The sequence below is a fragment of the Diuraphis noxia genome, unplaced genomic scaffold (assembly GCF_037042655.1).
Source record: "Diuraphis noxia isolate RWA-SAM2 unplaced genomic scaffold, SU_Dnox_SAM2 contig0004, whole genome shotgun sequence".
In the NCBI taxonomy this organism is placed as follows: Eukaryota; Metazoa; Arthropoda; class Insecta; order Hemiptera; family Aphididae; genus Diuraphis; species Diuraphis noxia.
This window is the reverse complement of record NW_028301714.1, coordinates 21,329,958-21,344,366: the sequence shown is the minus strand read 5'-3', so window position 1 is coordinate 21,344,366 and position 14,409 is coordinate 21,329,958. Positions and strand designations below refer to the sequence as shown.

At 27.2% G+C, this 14,409-nt stretch overlaps 2 protein-coding genes across 2 annotated transcripts; one reads left to right on the top strand and one right to left on the bottom strand.

The window, feature by feature from the left end:
* Window positions 1–113: 113 nt before the first annotated feature.
* LOC107162002 (BTB/POZ domain-containing protein 7) lies at window positions 114–7,022 on the bottom strand. The gene is made up of 11 exons (XM_015508681.2): window positions 6,848–7,022; window positions 6,041–6,205; window positions 5,180–5,965; window positions 4,975–5,110; window positions 4,751–4,914; window positions 4,452–4,678; window positions 4,071–4,390; window positions 3,187–3,349; window positions 2,944–3,122; window positions 2,658–2,876; window positions 114–2,598 (listed from the first exon to the last, which is right to left on the bottom strand). Exons 2-11 carry the CDS (start codon window positions 6,187–6,189, stop codon window positions 2,404–2,406), a joined length of 2,538 nt encoding a protein of 845 aa, XP_015364167.2. The 5' UTR covers window positions 6,190–6,205; window positions 6,848–7,022; the 3' UTR covers window positions 114–2,403.
* Window positions 7,023–7,418: 396 nt separating this feature from the next.
* LOC107172508 (protein SHQ1 homolog) lies at window positions 7,419–12,209 on the top strand. Its single transcript, XM_089227997.1, has 2 exons — window positions 7,419–7,936; window positions 10,737–12,209. Exon 2 carries the CDS (start codon window positions 10,745–10,747, stop codon window positions 12,101–12,103), a length of 1,359 nt encoding a protein of 452 aa, XP_089084123.1. The 5' UTR covers window positions 7,419–7,936; window positions 10,737–10,744; the 3' UTR covers window positions 12,104–12,209.
* Window positions 12,210–14,409: the final 2,200 nt, after the last annotated feature.

Sequence of the window (14,409 nt, the reverse complement as noted above, 5' to 3'; positions counted from 1 at the left end):
GCAATATATAGATACAACTTACAATAGTGGTTGATGTATCATTTTAATTTTCATACTGATATTAGGTGATTGTGACCTTATATTAATATTAAAAGAAAAAGCATTTTAAACACTATTTTCTGCATACGTATTTTAATCGCAAAAACAAATTTATTTTAACTAACATATATCGACAGAACAGATTTGTACAGTACACAATAATATTGTTTTAAATAGTATATAATATACAATTTTAACTTAACCTAGTCCTAAAGATTTGTAATCGTTTTTCGTATATTTTAGAACTATTATTAAATGAAAATGTATACCATATTAAAATAAGTTAAATTAAGTACAATAATAAAAAAAACAATATGATTCTATTAACAATATAAAGTTTTCTTCCATTATACACCATACAATTAATGATAAAAATTAAATGCTACTGTACTTTGAAACACATACATTTTATATAACAGATCATAGTTGTACAACTATGGTAACATCCGTGTAAAGGAAATAATTAACAACAGATATCATAAGCTAATAATAAAAATTAATTGTGAGGTCATTTTTCATAGAAAACGACAAGACTAGAATCACAGACGGGCAAGGAAAATCAAATAATATCTAAGGTATACACAGTAATTAATAATAGGTATATAATAATATAATATAGCTAATTTAATATTCTTAACTTAACTTTGTTTACTTGTAATGAAGTATATTTTTTTACGATTTTTAATGATAAGACGAGTTGTTTGGTCCCTTAGCATTAAAACATAATTAGATGAAATCATTTTTTTCTTTTTTTTTTGTATTTGCTTTTAATGTAATGGTTATTTTTTTTTTTTGAGCGCAAATGTATTATATTATTTTAATATTTTCTATGACAACCAAAGAAATAAAATGGGTTCACATTAGTATGTATTTATATTTTTTAAATACATAATTGTTAAGGGATCACCCTTGGTTAGTAAAATTACTATCCATAGACATAAGAATTAACAAGAAATAGGTATATATAATATATATACAGTTGTTGTATTGAATGAATGCCCAGGTCACAAAACACAAATTCAATTTTTAATCGGCATTTTTTTTTTTTTTTAATTCGGATTCCTTTACACACAGTTGTGACTTTAATTTTAGGAATAATTTTCCAAATTACTACCACCTTGTTTACAATTTCAAAAAAAAATACATCGATTAAAAACTGATACATATAAATATTATATGCAATCATATTTTTGCCACTTACTGGGATGATACATTAAAACTGTGTATATACAAAAATATATAAATTTTAGGATTCCAATCAGGTACAATATAGAAAAAGAAAAATATTTGTTATTAAATACTTTAGCTATTGATTAATACATTTTAAATATAAATCAGTGCTGGTATTATTGCATCATTCACAAGGGCTAAATATTCTTTTTTTGCGTGCAAAAATTTAAGTGAATAAAATTGATTTTCAAACAATGTGTGTACTGGGTAGCTGGCAAGAGTAATTGCAGATGGAACGAGCATCGCACTCATATTTAAATACATACTATAGACATAAATTTACAATACACTAACACATATGTCATTATTGAAAGAGATGAAGATACTAAAAACAGATGAAAAATATTAAATTCGCAAAGGCTTTAAAAAAAAAACCATATAATAATAAAAAAAACAATAGACATTAGTTAACGACAGTAAAGAAGACTTTGTACCACTAGCGACGAGTACAAAATAAAATATAATAAATCTATGCATTTAATTGAAGAGAAACACAGACTTTCTACTCAGTAGACAAGCAGAAGAAACACATTTATGCAACATACGAACACAATTAAGGTTGTATAATAAAAAGAATTAAAACAAATGAGAAGAAACAAAAATATTCAAGGACATGAAGTAGTTAGAAACTTAATTTTTCAGTCAAATCAATTTTAAACACAACATAAAGGATACGTTATTAATTATAAACAATAATAATGAAAAATGGTAATAATAATAATAATAGTAGCAATAATACTCAATCAAAATTTATGCAGCTCAAATTTGAGAAGAAAATTGTGATATATTTGAGCTTGATAAAATTTGAGTCGGCAGCTAATGAAATGTATACATATGAAACTTAATGAGATATTATCAAATTATTGAGTAACACTTATCCACGTTAAACAACAAAACTGTTGTTTAATTAGTATTGCACTTCAAATGACAAAAATGGCATTGGTTATAAAAAATCTCTTGCTATTTATGATCAAAGATAATGTTAACAGAAAATTTCTAAATTCCTCTGTAAAACTAATCCTATAATACAATTGGTATGAAGGCTCCCCCTTCCCTCTATAGATTGCAGCCGAGTTAAAATTAATTCTGAAAACTATATAAAGGAATCTTAGACATAATTACATTTAGTATGATCTAAATGAAATGTTTAGGAGGAGGAGGTGTTTTATATGGCGACTGATTAGGCGAATTATCGCCCAAATCCAATCTTAGCTCAACTTCGGGCCCAAGAATTGGGCATAAGTTTAACTGGTCCAAAGAAAGTGATACGGCTGCAACATCAGGCATGATTACTTGCTCTCCTCGACCATCAAAATCATCGTCTTCATACTATAAATTTGATTACCAAAAATAAGTAAAAAAAGAATTCAAAATTCATAATTACTTACTCTGACATTATTAGTGTATCGTAAAGATGATGCCATATCATTCACATTATATGGTCTATGTTGTTTTCTCAATTTCTGCTGAGCATACATGGATGGTAAGGTGCTAGTTCCTAAACCTTTTCGTTTTTCTTTTCTTGTGCGACTGCTTCGAGATCTTGTACTTTCTTTTGGTTTATCATCAGAACCTCCACCACAGTAGCATACAGAACTAGCAGCTTTCTAATTATAATAAATTTTACGTTAAAAAATGTTTAATTTCAAAACGTTATTAAAATATTGATAATACTTCTAAAAGATAAGCAACTGGGTCTGGTAAATTGAATTCTCGCACAACTCTTAATCTTATTTGATGATTGATTTCTTGTCGACTAGATAAAGGCAGTGATATTGCTCGTTGACAACCAGGGGCAGATCTTAGTTTCTGGTCACGTTTAACCATAGCATTCATGGTTGACACATCTGGTGCTAAATACAAATTCATGGTATTAGAAAAAACTCTACGATTTAAAATAAACTATTATTATTATACTTGGTATTGAAGCTGTTAAAACATCAAGAGATGAAAGACCATATGATGATGGAGTAGGTTTTTCTTCAATCATATACAATGTGTCAGGTATACCATCAGGCATATATCTTGTTCGTCGTACAAGCTCTTCATCCTCTCTTAACATTTGATCTTCAAATAATGACTAAACCAAACAAAAAATCCATTACAATTTTATTGGAAAATTATATTAATATAAGAAATCATCGAGAATAACATATTAATATAAATATCAGGTTATTTTAATCGCCATAACATTTGAATTAATTTACATTTTAAAAAGTCTCATATTCTCGATGTAACATAATTAAAATTTCAAAAACCAAACAAACAGGAACGCTTGCAGAGAAGCACCTCACTAGGTACAGAATACTTTTAGTATCAATATAAACCATTGGGAGGCCGAGCTTGATAGTCAGTACTAGAGTACAATAAATAACTTAATAAAATATTTATCTAATATTAAGTTTCTAAATAAGGCATAAGTTTGGAAATACATTATAAAATAATAGAGAAGGAATTTTATATTTTATTATTTATTTTAAAATTCTCAGGGCATCCCTGCAAAAAATAGTTTTCAGGTTACAATAGTTTTTATATATTTTAATTTAGTTAGAATTGCAAAAACAGGCTTATATCATGTAAAAATATAAAAATATCCATGTTTATTTACTTAAACATAATTTTAGACCAATCAAATTTTTAAATACTAATAAATAAATTACTATTCTTTATTATTTATAATAAATGTTTGTCACATTTTCTCATACAAATAGCTTTCATTATTGTGGTCTTTAAAGTAAATAATGAGCAATACCTAAAATTTACAATAAACAAAGCAAATCTTATGTCTAAGATTTACTTACTTTAATTTCATCATAGTATGGAATAAACAATCTAGGTCTCACATAAAGCCCAGATGGATGTCTAATCCAAGCATTGATTCTGGACATATGATGAGACAACATAGGTGAATCGTTACCAATCATATGGCTTGGCGGTGAACTCACTAAACCTCTTCTTATTGCTTGGGTCAAAGTCTCATGTTCTGTGGGAATAACATGATCCATACGCACCAAAGGTAAGAGTTCAGATAATATTTCACGAAGTTCTACATCACTTAAATCTCGTTTCTTCACACCTTTTCGGCTAACAGAATGTGTTGTTTGACTAACTAAATTTGGTTCTAAAATCAATAAAATGATTTATAAATCAATTATAAAGTTTTAACACTTGAAATTTAATACCTCTATCTTCCATGCGTCTAATCAATTCATGTTCACCCCATTTGAGAACCGCTTGTAAAACTTCAAGTTCACTTGATTGTAAGAAATTACTCTTTAAACAGTCTATTAGATGAGCTTTGTCAAGTTGGTACAAAACAGGACTATTAGCTACTTGAGAAAATTCTTCTCGTAAAAAATGCTTAGCTTGGCGATGAACCCATGCTGACCCATGAGGTAAACTCCCCCACCTATTAGTTATTTGTTATGTTATTACTTAATTAAATGTATAAGCCAACATCATAAAATTTAAATAAAATTACCTAAGCACTCCTGGAAGTGACTCTAGAGTAAGCCATTCTAAGATAAGATCCTCACAACCTTGGGATACTATTTCTAATTCTAGGAAACGACCAATCTGATACAATTCCATAGCTTCATCTAGAGGACTTGGCCTAACACGTCCTGTATTAGTTAGAGCTTCAACCTAAGGCAAAATATAATCATAAGTATTATAAGACAGTGTATAACATTGTATTATATTTACTTCACTTAAACTGCCAGCAGAAGAACCACACCCAGAACCTCTTAGTATAAGAGACAAATCAACTGTATCTAAATAAATTGCATGTAACAGTACTCGTGCGTATCGTTTTGGAATAACTGATTCATCTAGTACTATCCTAAAATATAATAAATAATTTACAATAAACAAATAATTATTGATAAATATAATAAATTGCTGTTCAAACCTTGTTGGAATGTGTAAAGCTCTTTCGGTATGTTCTTCACCAGATTTAGTCCTTCGTTGAATAAGATTCCTAAAAAATGGTGACCTAGCACTAAGAATAGATTTATGGCAAGGCAATTCCAGCTTAGGTTGAAAACCATATTCGGATCCAGTAGATTCTGGCCTTCGATCTGAATATCCTTCTGGAATAAACACAAGTGCAGCATCTGCATAGTCTCCGGTTTCCAACAGGTATCTTAAATCATTTTCTAACACATTTGGTGTACCAAGTTCATCACCAAGTCTCCTTAATAATGCAAGGTCTATATCTCCATCTCTTGGAGCTATATCGCCAGTGTATAAAAAACGTAATAATGCTGAAAACATTTCTATATCCACACCAGGCGTCCTCAAATCTAAACAAATACGCGCTCCATAACCAGGACAACCCAAGAGTAATTCACGAAAATATGGACATCTAGCTGACAGTATTGCTCTATGTACCGGAAAACAAACACCACGAAAAATGAGATCGACATCTGTACAATACTTATGGTCATATAAAGTAGATAAATCTTGTTTAAATGTAGCAGCTGGAGGTCTTGCTAGTTCTGCTTGCACAGACAAGTCTTTGAGGGCAGCCAATGCTTCATATTCTTCAAGTAAAGCAGTAACCTCAGCTGGTGACCAATCAGATATCAACTCTCTTATGATACGACCATGATTACACACCTTGGAATACCGACGACGCTTAATAAGCTTCTTTCGCAAAGTAGCAAAACCAGACATACGCATCTTACGTCTCTCCCTAAAAAAAATATAAGTAAATATAAGAGTAAGTAAGTACTAAGAACAAAAATACTATAAAAACAAATATGCTTACTTTATAATAACTCCTGGATAATTTTGAACCTCCACATTTGGATATTCATTTGAAGAAACCCCGGCACCCATTCTGTCGTCTGGCCAAATCCTTTTCGTCATCCCATCATATGACCAGACACAAGATAACAATGTGAAACATAAGTTCATCACATAGTTATTTTCTCTAAAATATACAAGTTAGTTAATAAAGAAATACAGTTCTGGTGAATATAAAATCTTATAAAATAATATTAATTGAAGAAAACTTTTGTGTTCCTTTTTATTTATTATCATATTCAGATCTTTTCACATTTACTAACTACACTAATTAACATTTTTAATAAGCATAACTTTTAAAGGTTAATATATAGTTGGTTAGATAACATATTCTAAGTTGTATATGAATTTAAAAAAACTATTCACTTTATATAATACTACCATTACTACCATTCAAAACAATGGACTAAGAAGGTAATTATTAAAATGCATGGCTATAATTTACTCAATTGTTTAAACTACCTATATAAAGTGTGTAATTAAAGTGTAACAATTCAAATAAAATAACAGTTAAATATATATATCTATATAAATTATAAATTAAGTTTCCTAATTCACTTTCAAATTGGGTCAAGTCAATAAGTTATTGTATACAAGGAATAAGTAGTAACAATAACATAAGGAAATCAAACAATAATTATATGGTGTATTATTTTAAATCAAAACATTGAATTAATATTACAAGTTCACAAGAAATGAAAGAAATATGTAGTCAAAAAGTATTTCTTGAGTAGGTTGTTTTGGGTGTCTAAAAAAATTAGCCACTTACATAAAATGGCCCTTTCTTGACCTGCATTCGTGGAATCATCCATATGAATAGTACTGTTTGATTACTTTTTAAAACTAAATCTTCAGTAGGAGTAACTTTTTAACTAAAATTTTAAATAAAAACTAAATTTGTTATAGAAATTTCTGAGATCTGAATACAAATTTTGCTGAGAATATTTTGTTCTATTGATAAAAAAAAAACATCAACACGCCTACAAAAATGGTTACAATATCTTTGGAAATTAATTTCCTAGTGAGAACATGGATACAATATTCTACAAAAATGAAAACATGTTAATTTTATAAAATAAATAATTTCACAATTTTAGTTGTGATTACAATTTACAATACAATCTCATTTTTACTACTGTTAAGTACTACTGAAATTTTATTTCCCAGTAACAGTTAATTATTGTATTTAGTTGAGTCAAGATCATTGCATAATTTGAATCATGGTTCATATTCACTTTGGAAATTTCAATCAAACTAAACATATTGATAACAAAAACATGTGATTAAACAAAACACGCTGATAATTAAAATGATAAGTTCCGTTTCCTAGATGCAGAAATGCAGAATTTTTGCGGTAGACGGTATTATAACTTTCGTAGTTTTAATGTTAAATTAATGATTACAATAAGTCAATAAATATTAAATACGATATATTTAGAACTTTAACATTATTCCCATATAGGTACTCAAATTACATTTTATTTTATTTTTATTGAAACCCGTCGACTATTAACTGTTGGGGTTATGAACAATGAACTGTGGTAGGGGTAAGGTTTAGGTACGGTAGGTTGTTAGTGTTGTTACGCCGTTACGGTTGTTACAGTAGGTAGCAAACACTGAAACTCGTGTATGTGAGATTGTGAGGCAAAGTTTTTTAACTACAATTACTATAATGACTACTATGAACCCGGGTGGTCACCCATCCGGGAACTAGTAGCTGTGGCCGTTACTTACTCCCAGTCGGGCCAGTCGGCAGTCGCATTCCGCGAATCGCGATCGGTTGCAGCTAACGCACCACACATTTTAATATTTTATATATTGAGTTGTACACATTTCTTTCAATCAAATAATAACAATTGTAAGTATTTTAACAGATTGAATAATATTATACATACGAGTATACATCAAATTAATAAAACTTATATTAAACTAATATTATGTATTGAAACATATACAGTTCAAAAAAAAAAAAACAAGTTCTTAGTTAAGTATTTTACTTAGGTATAGCTTTTAAAATTTAAATTATTAATTTGTCATTTAAATTATTCTTATTGGTTATGTAGTGTAACTTTTGTATTCCTACATATATATATTATAATTTTACAATAACAAATCAAATAATTATTTAATAGAATCTTGCTACTACAATGTATCTTATAAATTATTTATAAATTGCATAGGTAGTACATACTTAACATTATTTTACTTTGTTCAAGTTGAGAAACGTAGTCTACGGCGACAAGTTTTTTCAGGCTCCGATCAATTATCTATTTACCTGTCGTGCAGTATTGCCACGCCAGTATCATAAATTGTTATTTTTTAATATTTCAAAATTCTCATTAAAAAAATAAACTACTCTCTTAAGTTATTCAACAAATTATATAATATTATATGGATGAAATAATTGTATTAAGAGAATATTAGTGCATTTTTTTTTTGCTCCCTGGCCTATGCACAACAGTAATTTTTCACTCACAATAATTTTAAAATAGTTATGACTCACTTTAAAATTAATAAGCTATAAAAAGCCCTTGAGATGTCCTGTATAATAATTTTATAAGAGGTAATTTCACTCTTATTCTAGAAATTATTGTTAATAAATCAATAATTATTTCAAATATAAAACTTTTTATGTTGCATGTTGGCCTGAGAGAAAAAAATGTGACGGCATCTTCTTAATAATAAATACCTATCAACATCAAATAACCTAGATAACCCATGGTCAAATAGTTTAATATTTTAAATTACTTGATAATAGGTATATTGTGGTAACTAGTTAACCACATGGTTTGCATGGAATACGGAAACCTAGCTAAAAATAATACACAATTATTAATAACAAGAGATCCCATTTAAAGTTCTTTTAAAATATTTTCTTACAGCTTAAAATTTAAATATGATCAGTATAAAACATCATTTTTACGTTTTGAAGTATGTATTGTAAATTTATATATTATTAAAAGAGAAAAATGCTGTCCACTAATGATAGTTGAATAATTCTTGTATACAAATTGGACAACATTTATGGACATCTTTCAATCAACAAAATTGGTACATTACTATAATATTATATTATCTTTGTCCATCTATAGTACTAATTAGTATTAAATTATACCTTTAGTTTTTTTAAATATATCTCGATAAAAATGCATGGGATAAAAAACTAAATTACATTAATTATTTTTATAAATGTTTAGTATGCTTATGAATTATTATAATTACACAAAAATGTAAAAATGTAATCAAACTACCTTAATTTATATTATTATGTTTAAAAATTTGTCAAGTATTCTTAAAAATACTATGTAAACATGGTATTATCTACCTACCTGTTGTGAAATTTTGCATATTACAAAGCATAAATAAATTTAATTCCAATTATCTAATTTATTATTACCGAAGGTAATTAAATTTATGTTTTGGTTTGAGTTGTTGTCATGGTTACTTTACGTAAAGGTAACCTATTGGCTATTAGTGTACTAAATGAATGACGAATGTCTATAAAAAAGTAAATATTTTTTTACTACTTAATTGTTTAATTCACTTCCATAACATAAATTTTAAATTATTCATTGTTTATTTTAAATTTTTGATTTCATCATATTTCTGTTTAAATTAATTATATTACAGTACAATAAAATGTTAGGTTTATTTAGATGGGTCACTAAGGCAACAGATATAATAAATCATTGAATTAGGACATTAATTCTGAGCATAATTTGGATTATTATTGTGTTTTTACTGTACATTAAAATACTAGTCAATATTTTAATTACAGTTTTTTTTTTTATTATTCAAATTATAATTTTTATTTAAATCATATATAGTGGAATCCGCTTAATGGGGATAATACTACCACATACATATTCCATGAACATAAGAGTCAACTAGCCTATGTCCATAAATAACTAATAATACTACTATTAGTAATTAAGTTTTTTAATAAAAAAATATAAATACAATTATTTTGTGTGTATAATATATTATATTGTACACTTTAATAATTTTTCGGTAAATCGTGATAGTCGAATAATTGGAACAAACAAACAAGTCACTGCTCAATGTGTCCCAATAAGCTAATTCTACTGTATTTAGATGTTTAGATTTATCTTACCAATTAATTGCATATTGAACTACAGACATTACATTATCATACAATAATTATTTCTTATGAAATAATGAGGATATCATTATATTTAACTTATATTAAATAAAATATCAAAAATAATATTTTTTTTAAAATCAGTCATGTATCAAAATGCATTTTGAAACTGAGAAATTAGCAGCCTTACAGAGTGAACTTCCCTTACTTATTTTAGTCTTTATTGTCATTGTGAAAATGTTAATAACACAAAATATTACTTACATCCCTTAATTTATGCTCACAACAGTTATAAACCAATAATAATGATTTCTTATAAAACAACAGACTTTAAATATTTATGAAAAAAATATAATTTTTTCAAATATTAATTATATATGTATGTACTATACTACTATATTTAATTTATAAATCATGTGCTACCGATAATAATTACCTTATGATCCTAAAATTGAATATAAAACAATTTATTTGGAGTTTCTAAGTGAACTTATTTTGATGTTTTGGATTGTTTTCTATACATAAATTAAACATTAATTATTGTTTACTTTTTCAGTTGGTACAATGTTAACTCCAAATTTTGAATTGGATCAAACTGATGATTATTTAATCATAAAAATCAAAGCTAGATTTGCTAATGTCAACGAAACAGAAGTTGATGTTAATGGTACTCAAGTCACATTTCATTCCTCACCATATTACTTATGTCTTAATCTACCTGGTGAAGTAGAAGAAACTGATTCTTCATCTGGGTCTTATGACTGGGATTCATATGTCTTTACTTTTAAATTAAATAAAGTTAATCCAGGAGAGCATTTCCCAGATTTAAATCTCATAAACAAATTTTTAGCACCAAGAAAAAATTCTCGAACAATTAATCCGTCTATCGAAGTTCTCAATGAAAATTATGAAGATGATGATGACAGCGCTATAGATTGTAACTTTTTACAAAATCCTGTATCTGATGAAAACATTAATTGTATGAAATATGGATTTGCCAATCAAACTCAAAATGGATTCAATAATTTTTCTGATGAATTTTTTGAGATTATTGAAATCAAAGATCCCGATAATTTAAATCTTGGAAAAAGAAGATCATTGCAAATTGCATCAGAAATATCAGAATTTTCTGATGATCATTATTTGGCAGATTTGATGACGGAACCTGATGAACTTAAAGATATCTTAAACTTTAAACCATTTTGGTATGATGCAACATTTACCTTAAATGATTCTCATACTGATATTTTAAAATCATTTGGTAATAAAGAATACTTATTAAGCAACGATGATAAAAAATCAGCCTTACTCTCATTGGTAGATATCATGTATGCATATTGTTATTGTATTCGAACAAACTTTGGTGAAGAAAATTCTGAATCCCCTTGGATAATCAACAAAATCTCATCTACACTTTCTTGGTTTCGTAGTTTTGAAACGTTTGATGAGGCTATACAATCGTGTATCAGACGAAGTTTGTGTTATCCTTTGTACAGACATTGGGATTTAAGCATTTTAGTGCTTTCTGATGTTCGTAAAGTATTTGAAAATGGATGTGTTTGTTTACTTACATGTTTGTTGGATATATACAAGTTATTTAACTTGAGTGAACCCAGATATGTATTGAACCAACTGTACATTAAAGACTATTGTATATGGATTCAGCAATTGAAGAGTACACATTTTGATACCATAGTTAAACTTATTGATGAAAATAAAGTCAATAAAGGACTTTTACAATTAGATTTAGAAGAATTGGAAGTGGCCGCAATGAGTGTAGAGGAAGATCTAGAACTTTTAAAATTGGAACTTGCCCAAAACGATAACAGCAATAGTATTGAGTCTAAACTGGAAAAGTTACATATTTCAAGCTCAGAAAGTAGTTTAGATTCTGATGACGACGAAGAAGAATCTTCAGAATAAAATTTTTATATTTATATAATTTTATGCCATGTATTATTATACTGATGTATACAATTAATAATTTCATTAATTTGTTCTGTAATATATTTATTTATTATTTACCCTACATTTTTAGTCAAATATTTATTTGTAAGAATTCTAAATTCAATCCATAAGTCATGATTACATATTATTACAATGCCTGTTATGAGTACATTATACTATATTTTTAAGGCTTTTTCTTGTTTTATAGCATTTAAATCTGTTTTCTAGTGAAGTATTAATGTCATATGACTTAATGAGTTATAGGTTTATCGTAAATTATATACAATATACATATTATTTCATACTATTATCTGATGCCAATGAATTTAGTTCCTACTGTTCCTAGAAGTTACTTCTTAATAACGTAATATGTCATCTAGATGACACGAGAACATTTTAGTAACACTAATAAGTCTCAGATGAGGAACTATAGTATATTAGTTTAGTATCTATAGCCGTGTCTACATTTCTACAAGACCTCCATGGCGCCATCACCAACTTGGCTTTTTTTGGAATTTGCTGTTATTACTAGTTAGCTATCTAGTTTATTATTTTATATAATATATATCTAATGTAGATAAGCTTACAGCTACATAAATATGTAATGATGAGATAATAGACCAATTATAAACCAATTAGTAAAAAAAAATTGTAATATAGATGATCTTTAAAACACTTTAAAATTTTAATTAATGTTAATTTTATATTTACAATGTTTTTCTAATCAGAGACTTAACATAAGAAATCCCTATTCGGCAACTTAGTTCAAATGATATGCTCACGTATCTTTAACATTTTTTAGTGTGTTGAAATAATTTTAATTTTAGCTTTTAAACTAAAATGTACAATACATCGATTTATTTGAATATTATGTTGGTGAATTTAAAAATAATAAAAGTATTATATAAACAAGATAATGAATGCACAAAAGCAAAATGAAGGGTGTTTAAAAGTTTTTGAATTTCGTGTTCAAATAGAGGGCGAGACGCCCCCCCCCCTGGTAAGGGTTTTTAATATATCAAAGCCTCTTCAATCATACAAATTCATGTAAACATTATATATATACTAGAGAATAGAATAATAAAATTGCAATATTTTGAATATTATAGGAGGGCTAGTGTGACGAAAGTACATAATCTATCTTTTATAATTCTATATGTACATATAAAAGACCACTCCTATCCTATTCACTCTTCACTCATCAACATCCAGACCAATCTGCTGGGTCTAGATTTGAAATTTTATACAAAGGTTCCTTAAGCAATGTTGGGGCGTGATAATTTTCAAATTCAACCTCTAAGGGTAAAAGGGGTAAAAATGAAAAAATAACCTAGCCGAAACCGTTGAAGCTATGAGTAAGGAATTCAGACAGTAGTTTTGTTTTATAGTGTAGTCAGTGTAGACACCCACTAAAAATAGATTTTTCAAAATTCAACCCCCTACCTTAGTTAAAAAGGGTTAAAAATTTAAAAAAATCACTGAACCACTGAAGATATGAGTATAGAATTGTGTCAGTAAGTTCATTTTATAATGTGAAAATCTCCTAAAACAGGATTTTTCAAAATTTGACCTCTATAGGGGTTAAAAGGGTTAGATAGTATAAAAAAGAAATATTGTCCATTTGATCGGTTTAATCTCTGAAATTATTGAACTGATTTTACAATTTTTTACGATCAGAAAGCTACACAATCCCATGAATCTATAGGCTATATATTATATCTTGATAAGTTGCCCTTAATTTTTTTATTGACAATTTAAGATGTTTTATAGAAATAATAATAATATTAGAATTATTAGATATATTTTTGTGTATTATATGGATTTAGTATGAAAGAATAAGAAATTAACAATTTGTTATTATTTATAATAAAGAACTTAAACTATTAAATTATATTTAACTATTTTATGTTTCAATATAAAAAGCACTTTGAATAAAATATAATTATACATACTCTAGATTGTTAAGTGTTAACCTTATTAGTAGGTAGGTACACAAAAAAAGTTGTTTGTAAACTGTTTACGAGTATGTATACAGTATACATATAATATAATAGCTATATTGCATAAAACGACTACTTGCCATAAAATCAAGTATTTTGTTTCATTGAAACTATCGTATGAAAACTAACCATCAATGGACAATGATTCAAAAATAAATCGTAAAATATAGGTCATTGAATGTGATATATTATAAAATAATTATTAATTTTAATATGATGATCTATTATAATAGTATTTACTTCGAAATTAATTAAGAACTTGATAAACTATAATTATGTCTA

Excerpts from the sequence above, each read along its gene's own strand:
- LOC107162002 (XM_015508681.2), bottom strand. The coding sequence starts at position 6,189 with ATGAACTTATGTTTCACATTGTTATCTTGTGTCTGGTCATATGATGGG. Across the intron at positions 3,123-3,186 it reads TTTAACAGCTTCAATACCAA|CACCAGATGTGTCAACCATG; the intron begins GTATAATAATAA and ends ATTTGTATTTAG. Across the intron at positions 2,599-2,657 it reads GATACACTAATAATGTCAGA|TATGAAGACGATGATTTTGA; the intron begins GTAAGTAATTAT and ends TCAAATTTATAG.
- LOC107172508 (XM_089227997.1), top strand. The coding sequence starts at position 10,745 with ATGTTAACTCCAAATTTTGAATTGGATCAAACTGATGATTATTTAATC.